This window comes from Tympanuchus pallidicinctus, unplaced genomic scaffold, assembly GCF_026119805.1.
Source record: "Tympanuchus pallidicinctus isolate F22 unplaced genomic scaffold, pur_lepc_1.0 scaffold4, whole genome shotgun sequence".
Taxonomy (NCBI): Eukaryota; Metazoa; Chordata; class Aves; order Galliformes; family Phasianidae; genus Tympanuchus; species Tympanuchus pallidicinctus.
In genome coordinates, this window is record NW_026294758.1 from 8,704,399 (window position 1) to 8,730,520 (window position 26,122).

General features: G+C 39.0%; 1 protein-coding gene across 4 annotated transcripts in view; it reads right to left on the reverse strand.

Moving 5' to 3' along the window:
* Positions 1-26,122, reverse strand: part of SNCAIP (synuclein alpha interacting protein) — a 79,514-nt gene that overhangs the window by 8,417 nt on the left and 44,975 nt on the right. For 3 of the 4 annotated variants that reach the window (XM_052700591.1, XM_052700592.1, XM_052700594.1), the window contains 6 exons: positions 20,633-21,489; positions 18,850-19,029; positions 12,263-12,376; positions 7,771-7,896; positions 5,290-5,459; positions 146-238 (listed from right to left, as the gene is read on the reverse strand). In XM_052700591.1, coding sequence (XP_052556551.1) covers positions 146-238; positions 5,290-5,459; positions 7,771-7,896; positions 12,263-12,376; positions 18,850-19,029; positions 20,633-21,489 — 1,540 coding nt within the window. The remainder of the gene's footprint in view (positions 1-145; positions 239-5,289; positions 5,460-7,770; positions 7,897-12,262; positions 12,377-18,849; positions 19,030-20,632; positions 21,490-26,122) is intronic. The other variant, XM_052700595.1, reaches the window with a different exon arrangement.

The window sequence follows — 26,122 nt, forward strand, 5'->3', positions numbered from 1 at the left end:
ACACACTTTCAAATTCTCAGCTTCAAGCCCACAGGGTAAAAGAAGCACATTCACTTCGACAGAACTCATCTATTATTTAGACAGATCACAACTTCTCATGATAACTGTGCAAATCCATGCTACAGTGAAATTCCAGTCATGTTACCTTGTGGATGTGGGCAGAGACTTGCCCTCTGATCGCTGGGCCTCTAAAAGTTGTTGGAGTTGGTTCTGCAACGTCACACGTTCTACTGTCTGCCTGCAAGACAGTGTGATCTTGAGTTTTATAACTGTCAGTGTTAGTAATCTACAGGATAAATTGTTCAACACTGCATTCCAAAGATAAGCCTTCTTCACCTACAGGTAAGATTAATGGATAAAGACATGAGTTTATAAATAACAGCATGAGCAGAGATTCTGTACTTCCAAAATCCTAAGGGCATTTTGTGATCACTGTACAATACCAACACAAAGATGCACTTGTTTGTGAGAGATTACTTATTAAACTTTGTACAAGGACAAATGTGGGATCATAAATAGCTCATGGGAACTAAGTGACTTACAGAAAATAAAATTCCAGAAATGAACATATTTCAGAGCAACAGCAGGGCCACATGGCTCTTGATTGTGGAAAGGAAGAACAATGGGACAGATTAAGAAATTACTTCCTGTATTCGGTGGATAGCTTTTACTCAGCTAAACAGTCGTTTAAACAACCACTCTATCCTTTTCTCCCTGCAAATGTACTGAGAGTCTTAGCCTACTGGAAAGGGCTGGTAAAACCTTCCTCAGATACACAACCGAGCTCACTATTCCAGAAGAGTAGGAAAAGACCCATCTGCTTACTGCCCAACCTTACGGAAGGTCCTGCCTGTGCTCTGCATCCACATTATTAGTAGTATTACACATCCTGCAGTCTATTGCTTTCAGTGTGGCACTGATTTGCAAGTAATCTTAGAGGCCAATGTTATAGAAACTACAGTGGTAAATATAGTTTGGTAATAATATGAAAGTGACATCCATATCAGAAATTCAGTTTACCACAGAACTGTGAGAACATTACTTATTAAGAACAATAACTACATCAAATTCTTATGTAAGAACAATACTTATTTCTATAGGTCTCAATCTAGTAAATTAATCTGCAAATCTTCAAGTAGTGCTATGAAAATGAAGGAATAGATCCATTTATCACAAAAGTTCTCATCATCCCTACCCCTTCCCAATTTTGATCCTTTATTTTAATATCAAAACATCCCTTTAGCTTGCTGACCACAAGACAACATTCAGTCTCACTCTGAATTACCAATTACACATTGGTAATGTAAGTTTCAGTGCCCCCAAATACCACAGAGATAGATAGAATTATTGGGAAACTACCAGAAAACAGTAATTTTCATTTCAGCTTTTCATTTGTGCATATAAACTATCTTTCACTTGGGATGCAATTTGTACGTTTGGTTTAATTACCTGATCAGGAAAAATAAGAACCCAGCAGGCAAATATGACCTCGTCTGTTTCACTCATGTTCTATGTTTGTTGCTGCAGAACTAATATGTTTCTAGTACTTTTGTTCACATTAGACTTACATATCTGTTTGACTTTCTTTTTATGTGTTCTTCAACTTCTATTTCTAAATATCTAAATCTCAAACGTTTAGCTTTAATGGAAATGTATAACACCTCTTCTACAGTGTTAACATCCTCTTTGCAGTTAAACATTTTATTGTGCTAAGAGAATCAACATCTCCTTCATTTTCACAGTTCAACTTGTTAATGGACACCCCACAGTACACAGAAACATCCTGCCAGACATTTCTCCAGAGAAATGTCACATACATACCTATGATAACACTGAAAATGAGAGATCTGAACTCCTTGGAACAACAATATTAAGTGTTAAAATGAGTCTGATTCAGGAGACAAGACCACTGCAGAATTACAAGTAAGAAAGTCTTTAAGGTATTCAATACCAAATTCATAGGGTTGTATTTTAGACAATGATCCCACTAGGTGCTATGTGAGGAACCTGATACCTCTCCTTAGATAATTCTGAACCTCTAAATGAATTCAGAGTGTTTAGTTACTGAATAGGGAATGTAGTGAAGCATTATCTAATGAAGTATCATCATTCATAGTATGTTGCCTTAATAATAGCTAGAAAATAGAATCATGGAATCAGAATATTCTGAGTTGGAAGGATCTACAAAGATCATTGAGCCCAGCTCCTGGCTCTACACAGGACCACCCAAAATCCAAATCCTATGTCTGACACTATTATCCAGACACTATTTGAGCCGTGGCAGCTTGTGGCTGTGACAACACCTCTGAGGAGCCTGTTCCATGCCTCTGCCCCTCTGCTTCCCTATTTAGGACGATGTAGGCTGTGATGAAGCCACCTCTCGATCTCCTATGGGTCAAACAAACCAAGGAACCTTATATGTTTTGTCCTCTAGACCCTTCATCATTTCTGTAGCTCTCTTTTGGATGTTTTCCAATATTTTCATGTCCTTCCATGCCCATGTCTGTACTCAGTACTCAAGTACACGCCAGGTGAAGCAGAGTGGGACCATCCCTTCCCTTGCCCGCTTGCAGTGCTGTACCTGATGCACCCCAGGGCATGCTGCTGGATCACATTCAACTTGTCATCAGTCAGAGCTTCAGACTCTTTCTACATGGCAAATTGTAAAATGTGAGACAGTGACTTGGTAAGGCCTACAGAGTTGTGTGAAAGCAGAACGACAACCAGTACTTTGTATAGGATCTGTGAAAAATTTTTGTGACTATACTGGGTTCTCTCAGAAAATTGTTCAGAAAATTGTATTGGTTTGACCAAAGTTCTGTAATTAGCAAGAGATGAAAACCAAAGATTTATTTTGAAGTTAGTAGCAGATGTATTTATTTATTTATTTATTTATTTATTTCTGTGGGCCACTTTCCTTTTTTAACTACAGAAAGATTTTTTTTGTTTCTTCATTTTCTTGGAACAGTCTCAGTTAATCCTCCTATGAAGATTTAATCAAAATTTTCTAGTTAGAAATAGTTTCCTTCTTTCATAAAATCTTTGCTGAAAGGGGACCTAGATTGAACTCAAAAGTTGTTGTTGTTGCAGTTTTTCATCTTTAAAATGAACTGCTTTGGATCAAAGATCCGTAAGACATGAAGACTTTGGCAGACTGTGATTTTATTGTTTTGCTTTTGTGACTTCTCTTCAGGAATGACTCCAGAGAGTGTGACGGATTAGGGTGATTTCTGAATAGAACTGTTTTGTGTTGTCTGGAAGAGCTCATAAGAAGAGAATGAAATATATTAATCTCTTCTTTGGTTTCAGACCATTGAAGAAAGATCTTTAAGGTGTTGATTTAAGACAGTTTCTGTACTCTGTTCTTCTTGCACAGTATCAGTCATTTCAGTCTTCTAGTGGTTGGAGGCATACAGTATTCAGAGAATTTCTTATGCCTTGTTGATAAGGAGTCCAGAAAATTAAGCAGTGTGTACAATCAACGCATGTTTACAGTAGCTGAGAAAAAGTAGGGAAGCAGATAAGGGTTAGTGTGTTGATAGTACTATCCTGAACAGTCAAGTAATCCATCATGATTTGAATATAACTAGAATAATGTCCATGAAGACCAGTAGAAATAGGTGGAGTAAATACAGCAAAACTAGCTCAGCTGCCCAAGCAGGATCTTTTCCTACATAAGAACAGTTTAAAATGACTTAGGCTGTAAACTGGACTTTGTTCAGATGCTGTTGGGATTTTTAGAGGTGCTGCAGCCAATAAACTCTCCCACATTATTAGAGATGGGGCTCCTTGAAAAGTTGCTCCAGGCATGCACTTCATGCTATACTTGGATTTTTATGCAGACCTGTAAGGACAGAGAACTAATACTACCCATTCTCTCCTAAAAAAATTACAAAACAAGTATCTGATTATAATAAAATGGCGCTATTTGTTTATTTTTAAGTTTCATTTTATTATGGTAATAAAAACTGAATTGCTGTGGTGAGTTGGCTCTGGGTGGCAGGCAAGCACCCACGCAGCCACCTCCATGAGATAGGGGCAAAAATTAGGAAGAATTGAAGTGTGTTGAGATAACCACAGGCACGTCACTTATCAGCTACCATCAGAAGCAAAACAGATTTGATAAATTTAATTTATAGACAATTAGCATGAATTTTTATGGATTATGTATTGGGAAACAAAAATAGGAAAACATATAAAACACCTAACTTCCCCTTGTTTGGGCTTTTACTACTTTCATCTGTGCTCCAAGCACCTTTCCTGCCTCACTGTCAGGCTTCACTCTAGGCAACTCTCCTATCCCCATGCTATCACTGCAGATTACACTCACTCTTTTCAGGAATGCAGTGAATGACATAGGTCTGAAACAGTGTGCAGCAGCTTCTCTCCTTCCTTCTCACACTTCTTGTACTCTAGTGCTTTGCACACTTCAGTTTATTCAGGATCCAACTGATATGGCATGGACTTATGTGAGGGCTCCACTGCCCTCAAGGAGTGTGCCTGCTCCCTGCTCCTGCATGGGCAGCAGTTCCTTTGTAGGTGTTTTTTCCTTATCACAGAGCACCTGCAACTCCTTTGATGCTTTTGTTACCTCAATCTCTCTTTGTTCCCTCCTCCTTGACATATTCTGCCATTTTTCAAGTACGTTCCCTTAGAGACATCAGCAGCTTGGATGATAAACTCAGCTGTGTCCTTCAGCTGCTCTTTTGTTGGAAATGGCTGAAACCCCCTGACCTCTTGTCACAGAGGCCACCTGTTTTCAACCATATGCAAATAAAACCATGGAGTTTACACTCAATACAATCGTTCACACTGTTTGCATAACATGATATGGTTTCATTATATATATTGTTTCAAAAGGCATTTTCACTGCCTGTGGTAGATGAAAAGCTCTGCTATTTCTGTTTCCTCCTAATATTGAAAACCAATATTACAACTGTGAAGAGCCACCAACTGTATATAAAAGGAAACATGCCATATGAACAAAAATTGTGATCAGCAATGATGTCATCTCAAGGCACTCAATGGGGAAAAGGACTGCATTGCTTATGTATACATTTATATTGTGTATATTCCCCTTTTCACTCCCATTCCCTTCATTTCAGTTCACAAAAAGATGCCAGAAACAGAACAGCTGACAAACTAAAGGTGAAGGAGTGAGAAAGCATGGCAAAATAAGGGAGGAATATGACTCATATGAGAAGCAGAAAGTGGACACTGCTAACAAACTGAAAACAAAAAATGGTATTAAGAATAAACCCCTAAGAACCCTAAGAACTAAACACTTACTCCTTTAGTTGCTTTGTTAGCTTGACAACCTGAGAGGCCAATGACATACAGGTCTCCACCACCACTAGGTAGCGGGAACACATCGTGTGCCCATGTCGCTCAGCACTTTGTGAGGGTTTCTCTCCCATGTGGTTTTGCATGGTGACATTTGCTCCATATTCAACTAATGTCTGTAAAGTCAAGAAAGGAAACAATGACATCCATAAGCATGAATCTTTACACATAACTAAAATCCACAGGAGCAAGGGTAACACAGCAGAGTGTTCTGTGGTTAAAAGGCATTGTACAAAGTTTGCATTTTTCCTTCTGCTTTTGAAATTCTGTTAGTTTTCTGCTCATTTGTTTCTGTGAGATAACATTTGTTTCTGTGAGATAACATAGCTTCTAGCATTCATACTGTGAATGAAAAATGTGAAAACCAGCAAATGAAAACAGAATACTTACATTTAAGCAACTAATAATTCACTTCTGAGACATGGCAATAAACTTTTTCAGATGTCTGTGCTTTGCTGACCATTGTGCTAATTTTGAACATGGTAGACTTAGAAAAGGAGACATGGGCAGCTGCAACTGAGAAGCATCCATGCTAGAACATTTGTGTCTGAGGTTATAGAGGGCAGCAATGAGCTGTAATAGCTGGGTTTGAAACACTCAGTGGAACAGCCTCAAATATCTTTAGAGAAGCTATTAGAGAATTAATGCTTGGATAGAAAAGGTGGAGTAGAGTCTTCCCAAAAACCTCTTTGGTTCTGATGGGCTCAACATTATTAAGGTTCAGAACTATTTAGAATTATGAAGAAAGAAATCTGTTCAAAGAGTTTTTCAAGCTGTTTTCACGTTGGAAAACATCTCATTGCTTTCCAGCTGGGTTACCCTCTACTATCTCCTTAGAGAATACTGAAGTAATTGTCAGCTTCTAGTCTTTAGGCCACAGCTCATATTCTGATGCTTATCCCTGTGTTAAACACAGAAGTAAAACTCCAGCTTGTTGCTAGGAAACTGTCCAGATAGTGAACACAATCTCTGAATTCTGGAATTTGAATCCAAAACATTGTAAACACAAAGTTCTGTCAAGCTGACTTCAAGACTTGCAATAACTAAAAACAAACTCTCACGCTTTCTTCTAGTTTATGATAATCAGTGTTCCAATTTTTGCATGTATAGAATGAGAGCTAGGTGTATGCAGCAGTTTTTAGTCAGGCTTTTCTTACAGCACTCTAGAAAAAAATGCTGAACCAAACCGTAATATATCCCAAAACAGCATCATTAGCTGTAGGGGGTGTGGGTGGTTGAGCTCCACCTAGGCTGACTGAATTATTCAGGAGCAGATGAGACCAGCTAGGGTTTAGAGTGACCTTGTTGACTCAGAGCAGCAGGCACAGAGACCTTTTCGTCTGCTGACCAAGGAGACGAATAGAAACTTATGAGCACTCTTGAACTGTACTGAACATAAAAAAAACCTTGAGATTAACTTGCCAATAAAGATAAACAAGCAGGAGGAGTTACAAATCTGCAAATAGCACTATGTAGATTGTAACATGAGGATCTGCTCTTCAAGCCACTCTTCAGTAGCTGATTTGTTTCTCAAATATCATTTTTTTAGTTGCCTGAATTAATTTTGTTACTATTTTTTCTCCAAACAGCTTTCATTCAAAGTGATCCCACCACCAAATACTAGAATGTACTCCTGTGACTAATGGTTCTGTTGACTCTGATGGACAAAGGGTACATCTGTGTCCTTGATTCAAGACAAAGTGAAGTTGGGTTTTTTTTCCAAGCGCCATTCAGTTCAACCATACAGCGTTTTTGGCTTGTCTACATTGAACACTGGTACTGTAGAGAGTTATCCAAACTGATTTATTCAGATCTGGCTCTCAGAAGCACTGTAGCCATACAAATCTTCTCTCAACAGGTCAAATTCCCTTTAAAGCAGCTCTGTATAACAGAGCTGTATTGCTCTTTGTGGAAATACAATTTGTTTAAGAAATCACTTTCACACTATTATGTTTCGTATTGTTACACTAAAAGATTACAACTCTGGAAAGAATGGTTTGCTCAAGGTGGAAATCCTAGCACACAGAACAAATTGCAACTTTTAGACTTTGCTAAGAAGAGCTGCAACTTTTCATTGGAAAAAGAAACAGAAGGAAAACATCAAAATCAGTAAGAAGATCACATCCATATTGGCTGCCTTTTTTTTTTACAGAGCAACACATGTATTAACTGCTCGTGCCTAAACTAAATAATCATGCTATCTTCTGGCAGTATGTTTACTTTAGGTTCAAAATAGCATAATAGAATTTTAAAAAAGAACTTTATGGTGTTTTAGTCTGAGTTCTATTTGTTTATTCCAGTATATCTTAAGGTATTAATAACTAGTTCTATGTGTAAAGTTTCCTGTAAACATTTTAATACTTCAATAGCTCATAATTCAAAATTCATTTGACTTAAACTACATTTCTGATGTAGATAATACTCTACCTGTATACATCCTAGATAGCCATGTTGAGCAGCTATGTGAACAGCAGTATTTCCATCCTGATCAACTTCATCCAGTGAAATCCCTTGTTCTTGCATAAACTGAAGAAGCCATAGAAGGATTTTCTCCTAAGAGAAGGGGTGAAAGAGATGCCACAAAAGATAAGGAATAATAAGAATGGACAGGTACTAGAGGAATGCTGGTATTGTCATCTGGTATAGCACTGACCAATAACTGCTTTTGCAAGACCTTGATTTCAATCTCTCTTACTATTGCAGGACTTGGTCTATCAGAAGCCTGCCTCTGGGTGCTTTTTTATTTATTTATTTATTTTTTCCAAAGCAATACACCACAATACTCTATTTGTTTTATAAGAAGAATCTGCAGTAAGTAACACATTTTCACAGATTGTACACAGAAAAGCATGCACGCCTACACCCTGGAAAGGACACCTGACATAGCACACCTTGCTTTCAAACCTGAAAAACTTCTTTTGATACTTGGTGGAACTTCATAAGCATCTTTGGAAAACTAAAACAGGAGTATGCACAGATCATGAGCTGAGCAGACTTGTCTACTTGTCTACAGCTCTTGACTACTGTGCAAGAAGAGAAGCAATAGAACTAAAATCAGGAAGTCTGCCATCCTGAACTTTCTGTCAGTGCACTGAGTTGTTAGAGGAAAGATGGAACCTCTGACTTTTTAGGTGTCCTTGAAGCAACTCCATCTGTTCAAGCACCTGAATCTCTCTGCTTTCTGCTTCAGAGGGCTATAGTGTCTAGAACTTCTCTGTATTTCATTTTAACAGCAATTTCTTCTTATTACAGGGTGAAAGAATAGGTATTTATATTGCTGAATGCCAGCTGATATAGCGGGCATATATAATTGGTAGTCAACACACAGAGACAACTTGAGATCACATATCCCTTTAAAAATACTTCTGAGCAATTTCTGGATTTGCCTCTGGTGTTGGCAAGCAGCAGAGGAGAATTATGCTACTCATGTGAATTGTGCTTATATATTAATAATGAAAAGAATAATATTTTAGAAAAATTCCTCTGCCTAGAAATTATGTATTTTTTCAGAATACATTTATTCCATGACCAAAATATTGAGCATGGTCTGTAATTTTACAATCCCAATCAGCATGGAGCAAATTATGCTTTTTAGTAATTTATTTTATCAACATAGAAACCAAGTACTAGGATGGGTAACTAAGTGACATCATCTCTACTTAGAGAACTTAGAACTGATCACAAGAACAACATTAGAGGCCTGCTAAAATAGTTTGTGTTTCCCCCAGATGACTGTATTGTAACAGATCTTTGACATCACGCACAAACACAGGGAAAACAACTTTTTTCTTCACTTACTGAAGAATGAAAAATCATATATTATTTATCACTTTAGTAATGCTTATATATTTGGAAGAAGAGGGCACTTAGAAATAGAGAGAAATAGGCTTAACATCATTGATACGATTTATTCAGACAAAATGAAGAATAATAACATTTACCTGTAAGATTTTGATAAGGTAAAGTAATCACATACTTGTTGTGTAACAGGACCTGATAAACAGTGTCAAATTATTCAGCATATCTGATCATTTTAAGACTCAACAGTCTTATTTTGTAGCAACGGTTAATATCACGCTGGCATATTTCAGACCTAACAATGATTCAAACTTCCCTATAAAAGTAAAATCTAGAAAAATATCATAAAGCATATTTTCTGTCTTGGGACAAGCTGTAGACTTTGGCTCCATCAGCTGGCTTTTGAAATAGGAAGAACAGTAAAGAAAAACTGTCCAAATTGTTAAATGGACTACAAATGGAAGGCTTAGCATGGTGAAGTGTACTAACTCTACAGCTAATCTTTGCCCATTACTTGATATTGATTAATTAATAAATTCCCAGTAAATACTAGGTTTTTGAATTGAAAACTGTGAGATGTGTGAAAAGCCATATGACCATATGGTGGTCACCAAGCTGAAGGGAAACATCCTGAAGTGCATAAATATGCATTTGTGTGTCTGTGCTACACACTCTCCCCAGCACATTGTGATTTCCAGCAGTACACCGCTGCCAAGATGCACACAAAAACCTTTCAGTCACACTGTAGCTCTGGTTTCCTGAAGCCCTTCCTGATTCTCTTGCACCTGAATGTGACAAACACTTGGCATTCCCCCATACTATGTCTCTTCCCTATGTAGTCCATGTTGGAAAGAAACTATAGCTCTTCAAAGCCAGGACTAAATACACATGCCTGTGGCAGAATCGAATGTTATGTAATGTGTCATGCACCAACAACCTGTTATGGGAAGCTGTGTCAACCATGGTTGCTTCTTGCAAGACTTCATACTTAAAGAAACCCTTGGCAGGAGGTTTGCAGACCAGGCTCCAGGTTGGTTACACACTCTTCTTCCATTAGTTGAACATATGTAGTTCCTCTCACACTGGACAAAATACAGCACTGCTGAAATGCTTTTGGAATCTGGCCATGGCTGTGGTTTGATGATCTTTAACATAGGAGCTTTGCTATGAACTCACTTTTGCTGCCCATTCTAAATGATAGTTGTTCAAGAAAAATATGGTGTGCACTCCTAATGCCTGGGGAAACAATGGATGGGCTGACTCATAGAGAAAGATTCTATAACAGGTCTTCCTTGTAAAAATATTACTCCTGCAATTCTGCCAAGACTAGTGTTTACATGGATTATCTCTCACGTAACTAATGGTAAAATAAATTAAAACTTTGAGGATAGTGCCAACTACACATTTGAATATCTAAACTTCTTTCTCCTTAACACAGTTGGGCAAGATAATCTGGCTTCTCTTCAGCCTCAACATTCCTTCATGTTTTCAAGACATTTACAGATTATTAAAAGAAAAAATTAAAAAAAAAATAGCTGACGTTACATGTGAACTTTCTTTGGCATTCAACTAACTAAAAAAATTTGGCAGCACTTTTTATATCACCTTTCTACATTTTGTGCATGGTTAACTATAGCTGGCATTTCTTAGCTGGTGCTGCTTCCATTCTGCTCTAAAAGAATATCTGGATTAAGCCTGCCAAAACTATTCCTAACAGTAGACAGCATAGCTCACTGAAAAAAACACAACAACAGAGTTCACTGGATTTAGTTTGTATAAACACATTTAGAGATGAGGAAAAATTACATCAGTGAAACGAAGACACAAGCCTAAATTCATATGAAGCTTTCTCTTCCAAACTTTCTTTCTAGTAACAAGCAACCTCTACTCAGATCCAGTTCTGATGGGGCTCCCAGCTTCCTTATCTTCAGTGAAAGTTTTATAAGCTCAACTTGTTACAGAAAGCAGGACAATTAATCAGTATGTCCAGCAGATTGCTAATTTGCACTAGTGACATCTGCATAACAGGTGAGCAGAGAGATACAGAGGACTTAGCACAGCATGAGAACAAAGGTGTCTGTGGTGGCTCAGGATGCAGCAAGATGAAGAGTGGACTTCCAGATTCACAGCCTTCCAGATATGCTCCTCTTTTTCTACCCCTGTCTACAAATCTGTGCTTGGAAAAAATCAGTTAACAGCAGGAACATGCCACAATATTTTTATGGCATAGCAGGAAACAACCATGCTTGTACTGGAAAGAGAAAGCTAAGTTTCTTTGGATCAACAAAAGCATTAGCACAACAATAGTATATTTTCTGCATTTCCCATTAATGTCTTTTGAAGAAAATGGATGATATGAGTGGCTCATCTTCCAAAAACATTAGAGAAGAATAACCAATTACTATTCCTTGTATAGTATATTCTAGAGAAGATCTTTTGAACAGCGGTTATTGTAAGGCTTGTTTAGGAAAAACAGACTGTAAGAGGAGAATGTGGTGCAGTCGAGTGGTATATGTTTCCCCAGACATTAGCCAAGTACCAAAATGCTGTACTTCTGTGGTTTCTCATGATCAGATTTATATGTAAGCTAGGTGTGGAACAGGATTGGTTTGCTACATATTTTTATACATAATTCTCAATAAAACCAAAGTTGTACAGATGATGTTCAAGTTTTGCCATGCTTCGCTTCACTGCCAGTATAATGAATTCCTAGATTGTCTCAATATGCCAATTTTCTTTCTTTCTTCCTTTTTTTTTTTTTTTTTTTTTGAGATTAATCTCTCCTGTAAAAGGAATCAGAACTATCCAAAAAGTTTGACGATTTTCTGACGTGTCCTAGCAAAGCAAGGGATCATGATGCTATATTCGCCTGATTGTCATGGGACTGATAGACTGGCATAATAATCCATGTAACCTCCCCAAACCATTACTTAAAAAAAAAAAAAAAAAGGACTTAATAAGGAGAATAATGAAAAAAAAATTCAAAGTGGGAAATGTTCTTTCAACATTAGAACTAATTACAATTACCTGTTTTTAAGAACCACAAAATAATAAAGATTCTTTAAACTGAAATTCCTTTGTGAATAATTCAGTAATCTTTTTGAAAAAGTGAAAATCATACCTGACCATAGCAGCCAGCATAATGAATAAGGCTTGGGTGATCTTTTGAGCAACTTAGTTCTGCAATAGCTTCTGTTTCGCTCACCATCCACCGAACGCACTCCAGCTGACCATTCTAAACAAAGAAAAAAAATTAAAAATCTTATCTGTTTCAATCCAAACATGTCTACTTAACATGAAGAAGCTTATTAGAATTATTAGCATGTTATGAAATTTCTGTTTCTTTGACAGTTCATCTTTTATCTGTTCTCAAGTATTACGTTTGTTTATCTTATCTAAGTATTACATTATTTACAATATGCCATCAGCTTATACTTGCCCTGGGATTTCCATCTTCTCATTCCTAAAAGTATAGCTGAGTAAAACTACAGTACAGAATATTTGCTGAATGACACCACAGCATACATCAGTTAAAGAGGCAGTGAAATATTACACACACGATCTGATGCCTGTTAGATACTCTTAGATTATAAAGAACAAAACCATAGCTATGCTTCTACAACCCATACAACAAAACTTAATGTCTGGAGCGAAGGTTCATTTGCCAAAGTATGCTGAACAGTGTATTTCCCTATAAGGTCTAGTTTTCATTTATCAATAACAAAGTGCATGCAAGATTAAGCTATTATTATATTTAAGTAATTTTGAAAGTCATGTCTCCTATTTATTTCAATGGAAGCTACAACGGTTACAAAAAGCACAGTAACACTGTTTAATAGAGCAAATTCTCAGCTACAAAACACTATTTTTCTACACAGTCTCCACCATTAGCTCTTCATTTTCATCAGTGTTGAGCAAGAGCCTGCATGCAAAGCTCACAAAAATCTGTGCCAGTGGAGGTGACCACCGCCCATCATGTCACTGTGCTCACATTCACGGTTTGGTCTCCATAAATGTTCAGTAAGGATCGATGAAGGTCAGTCAGGGCCATACTTTTTCCGATAGAGGAATTCAGTTACACAGCTTGTCTTCTTATGCACTTCCATGTCAGACACCATTTTGCCAGATTGCCCCTCTGTTGCCATCTGTCTCATGGCAAGAAAATGTAATAGAATATTGGCTGGAAGATTCAACCTCTACTGCCATATCACCAACATCTGCCTAGGACATCATCAGTCAACATAATAAAAAAAAGGAGGCATTACTTTTGGAGCAGTAATACTTTTTGGAGCATATGTTTTTCTGAACACTTAATCCTTTTGCGTTAGGACCTGTAATCATAGAATCACAGAATCATACAATGGTAGAATCACCCAGGTTGGAAGGGACCTCATGGATCAACAATTTCCATTCCCTGATGCCACAGGTAAGGCTAACAGATGCTAGACCAAGGCTGTATCAGGCTGCCCAGGGCCCCACCCAACCTGACCTTAAAGACCGGTAGAGATGGAGCACCCACAATCTCTCTGGGCCATCTGTTCCAGCACCTCACCACCCTCACAGACAAGAACTTCTCACTGACATCTAATCTAAATCTCCTTTCCTCTAGTTTGAAAGTACTCCCTCTTGTTCTGTCACTATATACTTGTGTAAAGAGTTGCAAGGACATAATGAGGTCTCCAACCTTCTTATCATCTTCATGGTTCTCATCTATGTCAGAGATATTAAAGAATACTGGTTCAAAGATGGACTGCTGAGGACACCACTTGGTGTCCTCAGCTGGACATAGAGCCAATGACCACAACTCTTTGGCTGTGACCTTCCAACCAATTCCTTATTCTCTAAATAGTCCACCCTTCAAATACACGTATCTCTAATTTAGAGATAAGGATGTGGTAGGGGATCATGTCAAAGGCCTTGTGGAAGTGCAGGTAGATGACATCTGTTGCCTTCCCTTTGTCCACCAATGCCATCATTCTATCACAGAAGGCCACCAGATCATTCTAGCACGATATTCCCTTGGTGAAGTTGTGTTAGCTGTCTCAGATCTCCTGCTCATCCCTGTAGTTCCACAGATCCTCCTTCCTACCTTTCTTATAAATGAGAACGATGTTTCCATTTTTCCAGTCCCTGGGGACAGTCATGACTTTTCAAATATGATAGAGATTGGCTCAGTAACCATCTCAGCCAGCTCCCTTGGAACCCTGGGATGCATGTTGTCTGGCTCCATAGACTTGTACACATTCAGTCTCATGAGCCAACTTCAGATGTGCTCTGCCCTTATAGCGGGGGGCATTTTTCTCCCCCAGTTTCCCACCAAGAGGTTGAGGAATGTGAGAATCCGTCTGCCAGTGAAGACTGAGGTAGAGAACTAAGTGAGTACCTCAGCCTTCTCCATATCTTTCATATTCTTTCTCATTCATCAGAGGAGGGATGCTCTCTTTGGCCTGTCTCTTCAGACTAATGTACCTATGGAATACCTTCCTATTGTTATTAACATTCCTCACGAAATTCAGCTCCATCTGTGTCCTGGCTTTTCTGATCCACCTCTGCAAGGTCAGACAGCATCCTTGTATTCTTCCCAGGTGACATGACCTTGCTTCCACTGCCTGTACTTGCCTTTCTTTTCCCTTAGTTTGATCAACAGCTCCTTGTGGAGCCATGGTGGTTTCCTGTCTCCCCTACTGGTTTTCCTGTACTGGGAACAGAGAGCTCTTGCACTCTCAGAAAGGCATCCTTAAAGAGCAGTCAGCTTTGTTCTAGTCCTTAGTCTCTGAGGACAGCTTCCCAAGAAATCATAGAATCTTAGAATGGTTTAAGTTGGAAAGAACCTTCTAAGATCCAACCCCCTGCTATAGGCAGGGACACCTCTCATTACATCAGGCTGCTCACAGCCCCATGCAACCTGGAGTTGAATGTTTCCAGGGAAGAAGCATCTACAACCTCTCTGGGCAACCTGTGCCAGAGTCTCCCCACTCTCACAGAAAAGAATTTCTTCCTAATATCTAGTCTGAATATACCCTCTTCCAGTTTAAAGCCATTTCCCCTCTTCCTGTCACTACCTGTCCTTACAAACTGTCCCTACCCAGTTTTCCTGTAGACCCCTTTCAGGTACTATCAGGCCACTATACGGTTCCCCTGGAGCCTTCTCTTCTCCAGGCTGGAGAACCCCAGCTCCCTCAACATGTCCCCATAAGGGAGGTGCTTCAGCCCTCTGATTATCTTTATGGCCCTCCTCTGTATTCACTCCAACAGCTCCATGTCCTTCTTGTGCTGGTGGCCCCAGAACTGGATTCAGTACTCCAGGTGGGGTCTCACAAGAGCAGAGAAAAGGGGCAGAATCAATTCCATTGACCTGCTGGTCACACTTCTCTTGATGACACTATGACACTGTTGGCTGCCTGGGCTGCAAGCAGACACTGCTGGCTCGTGCTCAATCTTTCCTCAGTCAACACCCCCAAATCCTTCTCCTCAGGGCTGCTCTCAAACCATTCTCTGCCCAACTCGTATCTGTGCTTGATATAGCCCCAATCCAGGAGCCAGGACTGTGCACCTGGCCTTGTTGAACTTCATGAGGTTGGCATAGGCCCACCTCACAAGCCTGTCCAGGTCCTTCTGTATGGCAACCCTTCACTTTAATGTGTCAACTGCACCACTCAGCTTGGTGTCATCTCCAAACTTACTGAGGGTGTGCTTGATCCCACTCTCCATGCCACGTACAAAGATGCTAAAAAGCACCAGTCCCAACACTGAATCCAAAGGAATGCCGCTTCTCACTAGTCTTCAGAAATTCCTTAAATAGTCTCAAGATCGGTCTCCTGAAGTATAGGGTTCTGACTTCACTCTTTGTCAGGCCTATTTCTCTTGAGTTCATGAAGGCATAGTCTCTGCAGCTCAGGCTGTCTCCAATCTTAATGTCTTTAATGATCTCTTCAACACTGGTGGGCATCAGGTTCACCTCTGGTGGATCTGTCCAATATTTCAATCTGCAAGTTGTCATCAGTGGACTTTGGGAGTCTCCCGAACACTTGCACCTCACCAAATTGTTTTCCCAACAGAAATATGGGTGGTTGAAATTTCCCATCAGGATAAGGTGAGTGCGACATTTATTTCAGCTGAAGCAGGAAGGCATCACCATTAGGCTCCCCTCGTTCAGGTGGCTAGTTGTAGACCCCAACCACCAGCTGCTCTTTAGTGGTCCCATCCCTAATCTTAACCCACAGGCTCTCAACGTGTTCATGACTGTTACACAGCGGGAGCTCCTCACAGCCTACCCACTTTTTAATATAGAGGGCAACTCAGACTCTTTTACTCTTTCTGCCTGTATCCCAGTCTCCAACTGAGGACTCAGGAGAACACTACCCATGCTCCCAGTCCCCTCAACACCTCTCCAAGGGATGCAAAGCCTTTTTTGGTATTTTTCAATTTCCTGATTACAGCCTTGTGTGAACCAGTTTGAAACACCAGGAAGGGATAGTAGTCATCTGGCATTATCATACCTGGTAGCCTCTTCTAGAGGCAGCAAACCCCTCTAGAGAAGTTATGTGGGAGGCAGATGGATGCCTCAGTGCCTCTCAGCAAAATTTCCAATTACTAAGACCCTCTGCCTTTTTTTAGTGGCACCAGTTGTGATCAAACACAAACAAGGAGGTGGTTCTTGTTTTGAACACCTTTTACATCCCAATCTCAAGAGTCCTTAAGTGCTATCTGCACTCTTACAGCAAGTTTCTACAAAGTATGATGTAGGTGCTGCAAAAATAGATGGATACATTTTCTTCAGAGCTTACTTGTGGGCTGGTGTGAAGGCAGGACGTTTTAGCAGCTTCTTTTGCTGCAGTTTCCCCTTTCAACAATTATATCTCAGCAGATGCAGTTTATTACAACGCACACTCTGATATTTTCATGAAGGTTATTATATGTTATAGCTAATAGAATATATAGGTTATTATATAGCTAAAAATTTATATTTCAAGCACTCAGTCAAAATCAAGCCAGCAGACAGAACACAGAAAGCTTTCTGAATGCATAAAAAGGAAAAAGTTATTGTGCAAAGAAAAGAAATATCAATTTCAAGTTCCAGATTTGTTTTTAAAAAAACAAGGACAAGGACGTAAAAAATATTAAGCCATTTCAAATTATTGGAAGAAGGAAAAAAAAGAATCAATTTGATATTTATTTTATTTCTTCCATGTATAAGCATGTGTATACACATTTAAGTGCACATTGTTTTACTTCACTTACTTTCTTCTATTTCTCTGAATATCAGTAAGCTCTTATCAATGAAACTACTTGTATTCTTTTCATTGTGTTAGAAAAATCTTCATCACCAAATTTGTATTCAAATATTAGTAAGCATGCCTAAATGATAAATGTGTTTTATGTATCATAATCATGTAATTTAAATTTAAAATTAACATATTTTTCTTCTAATTCATGGAGAGTTTCTACACAGTCATGAAAAATAAGCCATAAACATGGCCACGATATACCGTTATGTTTTCACTGTAGCTTTTAGCTCTATGTCAGAAAGAACTCCTGAATCAAAATCACTTGCTATAATAATTCATTATTTACTGGCAAAAGCATGGCTCAGGTGTGACAGAACTTTTACAAAAACTGATTATTAAACAGCAGTCGTTCTGGAGAAAAAAGGTCAAACATAACTATATCATAAATGTCTTATCTACCTATCTTGAAATAACAAGAAAGAAAACTACTTCCAAGTAAAACTGTAAGACTTCAAATTGGCAGAATATAATTATTCAAGTTGGACATGGGCCAGGATACTGAAGCTAAATATATGACTTTTATAAGAGCAATTCATTAGTGTCGCTAACTATCTGTTTAACTTTATTCTCATTAAATGGAATAAAATCCCTGAGACCAGTATGCAGTCACCAGGTCATTGGAATGACCTCTCCAAGATACAAACCTGCAGGCTAGAATCTACCAGTTGTCTGTCAGTTATTCAGGTTTCCCAAGAAGCAAACAATAAAAAAAAATGAAAAATCAGGAACAGTCCTCACCACTTCCATTTTTTGTTCTTAAGGTATTCAGTGACTAAGAGGAATGGTCTTTGACCATCCAACCTTAATTATGAAAGACTCAGGGTAAGTTTGGCCCTACACCAGCCTTCAGTACACAGCACATTTTACTTTAGCCAAGAATCACCATTCAGTTCCATACTTTGCTATGAAGTAGGTTTTCCAGTATGCTTTCACACTAATTTTTGCAGTTTCTTATGGATTGCTCTGTAAAAATGTAGATATTAACTTTGATGCAACTGTTCCAGACATCCAGAAAGTTTCAAGTCCAGATGTGGATCAGTTTTTTCATGCTTTGTAAGCACGGTTTCGCATCTCTCTTTCAAGATCCCACATATATTTGTAAGAATTTTTATGTTCCCTACAGATACAACTGAGCACAAATTATATGAATGTTTCTATGAACACTGCAATTTTTTAGTCAGTTAATTGATTAAAATATGATATTCAGTGACAGCAACATACAAAACATCAGTGTTATTTGTATAGCTGACATAGTATCCCACATCATAACAGACTTATTGGCTTAAATGGTACTGTTCTTTTTCCATTTAACAAGAGGCTTGAAAAATAACATCCTGCTGGATCTATTACCTACTCAAATCACAGAAAGAAGCTAAATTGCCCTTATGTCACACTACAGTAGAGACAGAGATTGAGTTACCTTTATTGCTAAACCAGCTGGAGTTAGCTGCTCCATGTTTCTTTCATTCAAGCAGTCTTCACCCATCAAAGAAGTGAGATGCTGCAGGCATTCTGCATGTCCTTTTGATGCTGCTACATGCAACAGATTGTTGTCACATTCATCATGAATCTTATCCAGATTATCTGCTGCTAAATGTGGCTGTTAAAGAAGGTGTTATGTTAGTTACAACTAAGGATGAAAAGATACTGTGAAGTTTAAGCCTTAGAACCCAAGATATAAGACAAAGACATTTTCCCATAGCTATGTTCTTTCATATCTCAAAATCAGAAGCTTTTCATTTGTACAGCACCTGGCTACCATTAGCAAAAGGACAGAAGCAGGTTGCTCATTGACTAGATTCACTGCTTAGTTTCTTTCCTGGTGCAAATGGCATATAACAGTGCAAGATCTTCAGTAGCTTTAGCTTATAGTCCAACAAAGAACTGGTAAAAACATCTGCATTTTCCTAAATTCTGCCTACTTACAGTTGTTTTCTCTATCTCTTCTTTTTTGGCATTATAATAATGAGTCATTGAACAGGAAACATCCATGACTGACTCCTAAAATGTAGCTGTTTAATTTTGCTCATCACAAAAGTGTCAGCTTGTATTTAGCGTCATCTAAAACACAGCTAAAACACAAGAAGTCTTTTATTTGGTAGCTTGTTTCCATTACAGAAATAATTTGTTGGAATATTTACCCAAAGTCACAACCATGACTTAATACACGACTCCTGCCCAAGTCTAATTTTCAGACAAAACAATTGGATTGATAAACTCCAGTAACAGTGGTAAATTCCTAGAGCTGTGCAGACTTGCCAGACCACTTGCTGATGAATACACTTGACTCAGAGGTTTTGACTTGTTTGGAAAAAAAGTATGTGTTTTCTCCCACCTACCTACTATGCCCTTATTTTTTGTTTGTCTGCTTTGTTTTTACCAGTTACCAACATTTCACAATTTGGGGCAAATTTACTCTTATTTCTTGCAGAGTATTCTAATGTACTCTCCTGTCCCTGCCTAGTCTTTGAATGTCTGCCTTTGTTTTTGCTGCTATGCTAGTAGCATGCCTTTGTGCTTGAACTAGACTGATAAACAGAGAAGCTAAACAAAAATCTAACAAAAACAGTTTTATGGATGCTGGACCTCCTCCAGCCATTCTGAGTGGGGATCACGTGTTCTGCATCACTGTGCTCACTTGAATCTCGTTACTCCGGGAAACATCATCGACAGTGTCTGATCACATAGCTGGAATTACTGAAAACTTCATACAGGTCAGAGGCCAATGGAGTGTTAGAGAAAACTCCTGTCTGAGAATGCTGCTGTAACAAGTCAGCATAAGCGCTCCTGAATAATAATCAGAATACAACAGAAGGTCCTCTGTTCCCACTGTCAGCCCCCAAATAACAACTGAGATAAACCACCAATAATTGAACAAAGCAACCCACAAATGTTTTGAAAAACAAAACCCAGCTAAGATTTAAATTCGATATACAAATGAACTCTACAGTTACGATGCCTATCCTGTACAAGATTTCAGAATACTACATAAGCTAGCAATCTTGTATCTCATCTCTGCTATACACTTGAGTTAGAAATGAAAACCTTGCCTTTGGAAGATCACTCACCCAAATTTCTAAGGAGCATACAAGATAAAACAAGTGGTGATTCAAAATGCACACTTTATAAGCTTTGCCAGCAAAACAAACCACAGCACAGAACTCCCCTATTCTATGTGGTTTATGAAAAAAGATGATACTTACCAGTAATGATATTTGCCCCTCCTTTACAATGTTTAAGATGCTCTTAAATTTTTTCACCTCTTCACTCCTCTCTTCTGGCCCCCCTGCCCTGCTCCAGCTCATATTCAGTTCCTCAAGCTGCTTGCTCTCTGCCACTGCTGTCTGCAGGTGAAAAGTCCTTAGGTGGCAGTTTGGCATAGTCTTCCCAGTTTTGTGAGTCTGAGGACCAACAAATGTCCTACAGAGGAACCCTTTGCCCTGGGCTTCAGATTCATGGACTGAGCTACACTTCGCTAAAGGCTGGGAAAGCTCTAATTCTTCTGTTAAATGCTTGTGCTGATCAACAACAATGGGCTGCGTTTTTCTCAGCTGAGAGCCTTTCACAGGAGAGAGAACACAGAACTGTGTCACCCCAGCAGGCTCTGTGCTCTCTGTAGAGCAGGTCTTGCCACTAACACCATTCACTGTTGAGCATACACCAGAAATTTTTTTCTCAGGGGCTACCTTTGTGAAAGGAACAAGTTGCTGATTTGATTTAATGTAAGGCACATCCAAAATTTCATCCATATCCAGGTCATAGTGCTCCAGCTCCCCAAGCAGAACAGTAGGCTCAATGTTTTTACTTTTAAGGTTTTCTCCTTCTCCTGGGCTCTGGTCATCATTTGGAGGTGCAGGCTGAGAGTCACTGCCTTTCTGGTATTCACCCTTCTGGTTCTTTTGGTCATCACTTTCATTGTTCTCAGAGCTCTCCGGCTGATGCTTTAATGGGGAAACCCTCTTCACTGGTCTGAATTTATTGCACGCATCTGCAATTCCTGTTGGTTTCTGTGCATTTCCGATAAGAGCAGAGCCACCACAGTTCCAGTTGCTGCTGGAAACTAGAAAAACAGATGAATATGACTTAGAACTGCTTATCGTTACCAGATGAGTGACATGATATAATATGCTTCAAAGGTAGACCTGGCTAAGCACCAGAAACCTGAATAACACAACACCGTATTTCACTCATACCTTAGAAGATTTAATCACAACTCTGTGCTAAGAGCTGAAGAATTTGACACTCTAGAACTGCAGTCTTCAAACAGGACATACACTGTAAGCTTTTGTAATCTAAAGCAGGTTGAGATGACAGCCACAAAGATGATCTAAGGGCTGAGCACCTTTCCTATGGAGAAAGCCTAAGGGAGCTGGTCTTGTTCAGCCTGGAGAAGGGAAGGATCCAGGGAGACTTCACTGTGGCTTTAAAATAAAGGAGTGGAGATTTAGGCTATATGTTAGATGGAAAATTGTCACTCAGAGGGGGGTGAAGCACAGGCACTATTGCCCAGAGACACTGTGGGTGCCCCGTCCCTGGAGGCATTCGGGGCCACATTGGGTGGGTCCTGGGCAGCCCAATTTGGTAGGTGGCATCCCTGCCCATGGCATGGGGGCTGGAGCTCAATGACCTTTAGGGTCCTTCAAACCTAGGCCATAGTGTGATTTCATGATTCTATGATCATTTATAAATAAAGTAGTTTGAGTCAAGTAATAGACATTATTAAAAAAACTAGTGGCATTCACAGTGGCTTTGCCCAGCTATTCTTGCTTGCCTGCTTTTTGCAAATATCAAATTGCACAAAGATGCTCCAGAGCAATAAGATGCCTTTCCTTAGAGGCCAATGAAAGGCTTCAAAAAAAAAAATCTGTTTCAGCAACAGCAACAACAATATGTATTTTAAGGGCTAATATTTCTGGAAGACTCATATCGTTTTCATATGAGAATGAGAAATCCTGTTTTCATCAAAACAGAAAGTCAAGAGAGGTGAACCTTTCTCTTTGCTCAGCCTCAGCAAGACCACACGTTAGGTGCTGGGTGCATTTCTGGGCTCCCCAGTGCAAGAATGATACGGACTTCTTAGAATAAATCAGGCCCAAAGACACTAACATGGTTCTGGGACTGGAATCTCTTTCATCTCAAGAGAGGCTGAAGGAACTGGGACTATTCAATCCAGAGAAGGCTCAGGAGAATCTTTTCCATGTGTATAAATAAATGATGGGAAGTGCTGAAGAACAAAGAGCCAAGGCTCTTCACAGTTCTGTTCACTGACCAGATAAGAGATACGTGTTTAGCTTTGCTGCCATCTGAACATGCAAGAAGGAAAGCAACAGCTGTGTGCCCTTACTTAGAAGAAAACACTTTTTTGCTGCAATGTTGGTCCTGTAACCAGTGGCCCAGAGTCTCAGTCTGTGGAGCTACTTAAAATTCCACTAGACATGGCACTGGGCAACTTACACTAGCTGACCTTGAGTAAGCAGAGAGGTTGGACTTTGTGACTTCAGGAGGTCTGTGCCAACATAAACTATTCTATGATTGAGTGATTTGAAAATTAAGACCTACGTATTCCGGTTTAATGTCTCTTTTTCCATTTCTCCTCTGTATGTTGGGCTTCTTGGTCCAATTTTCCATCCCTTAATGCGCACGCATGCATGCACAAACACACACACCCCTATAGCTCTGGACCTTCTAGAGCTTTATTTCAGCACATTGGAGTTTCATCAGTGAATCTGACTTGCAGAGAAGGAAGAGAGCTCAAGTCACCTGAACTCTTAACCCTATCAGACCTGCACTTCTTTACAGTTCCAGTTGGTCATATTTATGTTCTCTTTAATTAGTTGAACTTTGATAAAGAGTTTTCTTTATTTTGTTATTTTTAGTAGAGCACTAAATTCACTAAAAACTCTAGGCATTTTCTCCTTTCTATGCTCCACTTACTGTACACTAAGAGTTAGAGTTAATGCACTCTCAAAGTCAAGAATGTAGCTTAAACATAGCAGATTTATTACACATGCTAACTGCATATCAGTGGGATCTAATCTGTGGTCAAATTTGCCATGAACACCTTCCTAAGGAAACAGATATATACACTTTCAGTGCAGCATTAATGTTTGAAGTGAAAGATTAGCACAGCTTAGTAGTTACGGATGTCTGAAAATTACCTTAATACTTTTGGAAGTGCTTAAGAATACATTTCCGAAAAAGAAATAAAAATAATGATAATCAGAAGGCGTGTAACTTTGTGGGCCAATACAAAGAATGCACTGTACTGACTTATTTATGTATTGTATAAGATTCTAGGTTCAAAGGCCTACACTTTTATGTGGTTTTATTTACATGTGAAATTTTTTCCAAGTGATACAGGCAAATGGATACCACATGTTTCCCAGCTGTTTTGTTCTGACAGGAACTATTAAGCACTCAGTATGGAAATGAATTCTGTCTGAGTTTTAAGAAAACACTGTTTTTAACACAGGGGTCTAGACAGAGGGAAAGGCATCAACATTTTGTTTGTCGTCACTTTCTATAAGCTTACATTTATTTTACTGCTTCACTTTTTCCACTTTCTAACCTTAATAACAAGCATTTACAGAAACCACCGTTGATAAAACTGTAAAATCAGACACCACAAAGAAGCTATGACCTTTGTAACAAATCTGTCCTGGACCATTGCACAGTCACATATATTTTTTTTATTCCATCACAAATGGAGAGGAATAAAGCCATTGCATTTCTTCACTGTTTTTCTTCCCAGCATACTGGAGGAGCAGCTCTTTACAAATGCTATCTCCAGAAAAACAAACTGGGACACTGACAACAATTACCAGTATTTCTACTGGCTTATGAATGTGTTCTGTGCTTAATTGGGATGATGAATTTACACTGCACTTAATAAAGGATTAGAAAATGGCACCCAACCGCATAAGCAGTAGTGAGGAAAGCACTTGGATGCTGTATGTTCAAAATTACTGTTTAGGTGCTTACAGCATGGTTTTCCGCTACAAAATACTGAGAACATTGGCCAGAGCAGAGCAGGGCATTGCTAGACACTCCTCCATCCTGTTTTCAGTTGCTTGCTCTTGGAGAAAGCAAATGCAATGTCTGTGTCTTCCAAAACACGGGTATGGCAAGAGTTACATGCATCGTCTTCAACAGCTGCTCCTGAGGAAAAGCCTCTCATTCATTTCTCCACACTTACTTATGAACTCGGACAAGGGCCATTGAATGTCTGGGTCAAATAAATACTGTTTGATTCTTTTATAAACAGCAATAAAAGATGTCTTGAGCTAAAAGCAGTGGACCAGAAAGTGGAACAGCTAATGTGATTCCAGAATGTGACAAATAGTTCTGATATATTCTTGGATAAGCCCTATCTCTTCCATGCACCAATATTTCAAATGTAAAATGGTGACAACAAAATGTATTTTTTTCAACAGTGTTGTCAAATTTTTTTCCTTAACTTTTAATCACTAACATGAGAGACTTGGATGATCTTACTGTTATGCTAGTGTAGTTAGACAAGGAGAGCAACAAAAAAACTCGAAGACTTTTCATTGTCATCAGTACAGAAGTATAGGTCTGATAGACCTGAGGTACTGAATATTTTCCTCAGCATGAAAGGGAATAGTATCTGAGGAAAATCTGGAAGGGTAACATTTGTGAAAGTAGTTCTTCACCATGTATTATGCTCTGTGCTTACCTTGAGGAACAGAAAACACAAGATTTGAATAAAGAGGCTTGAAGGCCTATTTACAATTTCATTCACTTAAAGGCACCCTAGAACTGTGGAGGACAAATAATTAGAAAAGGGGTGATGTAAAAGGAACTTCGCTGGCAATTCAATCACTTTGTCATATTTGATTTTAGGAATTAGCTCAGAGAGATAATGATAGTTTCCAGTTGGAAGCATCTGCTGACTTGAAAGTATTTTTCAATGTTATTTAAGTATTGAAGGTGTGAAGAGCTATGATGGAGAGTTTTACCTGATATATGAGCATCTGAGGGAAAACAAGAGTTTTCCTCAAAGAGTTTTATCTATGCCAGTGCACAGATAAATTTTTATGGGCAATTAAGAGGGCAGAGCTGGGATACATGCAACCTGAAGCCTGACATACGAATACCTTTACACTGTCTTGACTCTAGTGAAACTAACAAAGAACAAATCTTTTACTTCAGGTCTCTATGGAAACTACAGAAGAAATTCACAGAATTTCAGCCTGTCTCCCTGGCATAAGGGTTCGGTAACATTCTTTAACTGCTGATGGGTTCCTGAGGTTTACAGCACTTGTAACACAAGGTGGTGACAAAGGGTTGTATGCCAAACAGTATATGTCCAAATGAAACTGACCATAATGGAGTGTTGTTTGTAGATGATCCACACAAGATCTTCATGGATCCACCTAACAGAGAACCCAGAACAGTTCACCTTTGCAGGACATTGACTGACTGTGGATCTGATGAAATGGTCAAACCTCTGAAAGTGTTTTTCTGCCACCATCACTATGGCCTCATTTAGATTAATGCTTTGACTAACTGCAGTCACAACTGCTACTAGTGAACAGCTCGGATATAGAATGGGCAATGGTACAGGCAGGCAGGAAATGGCTGTAAAGATAAGGGTCAATTTTTACATCAGTTGGCATTGAATCCACGTTGTTCTACTAGATCGTTAGACAGATAGATATTTGTGTAATACA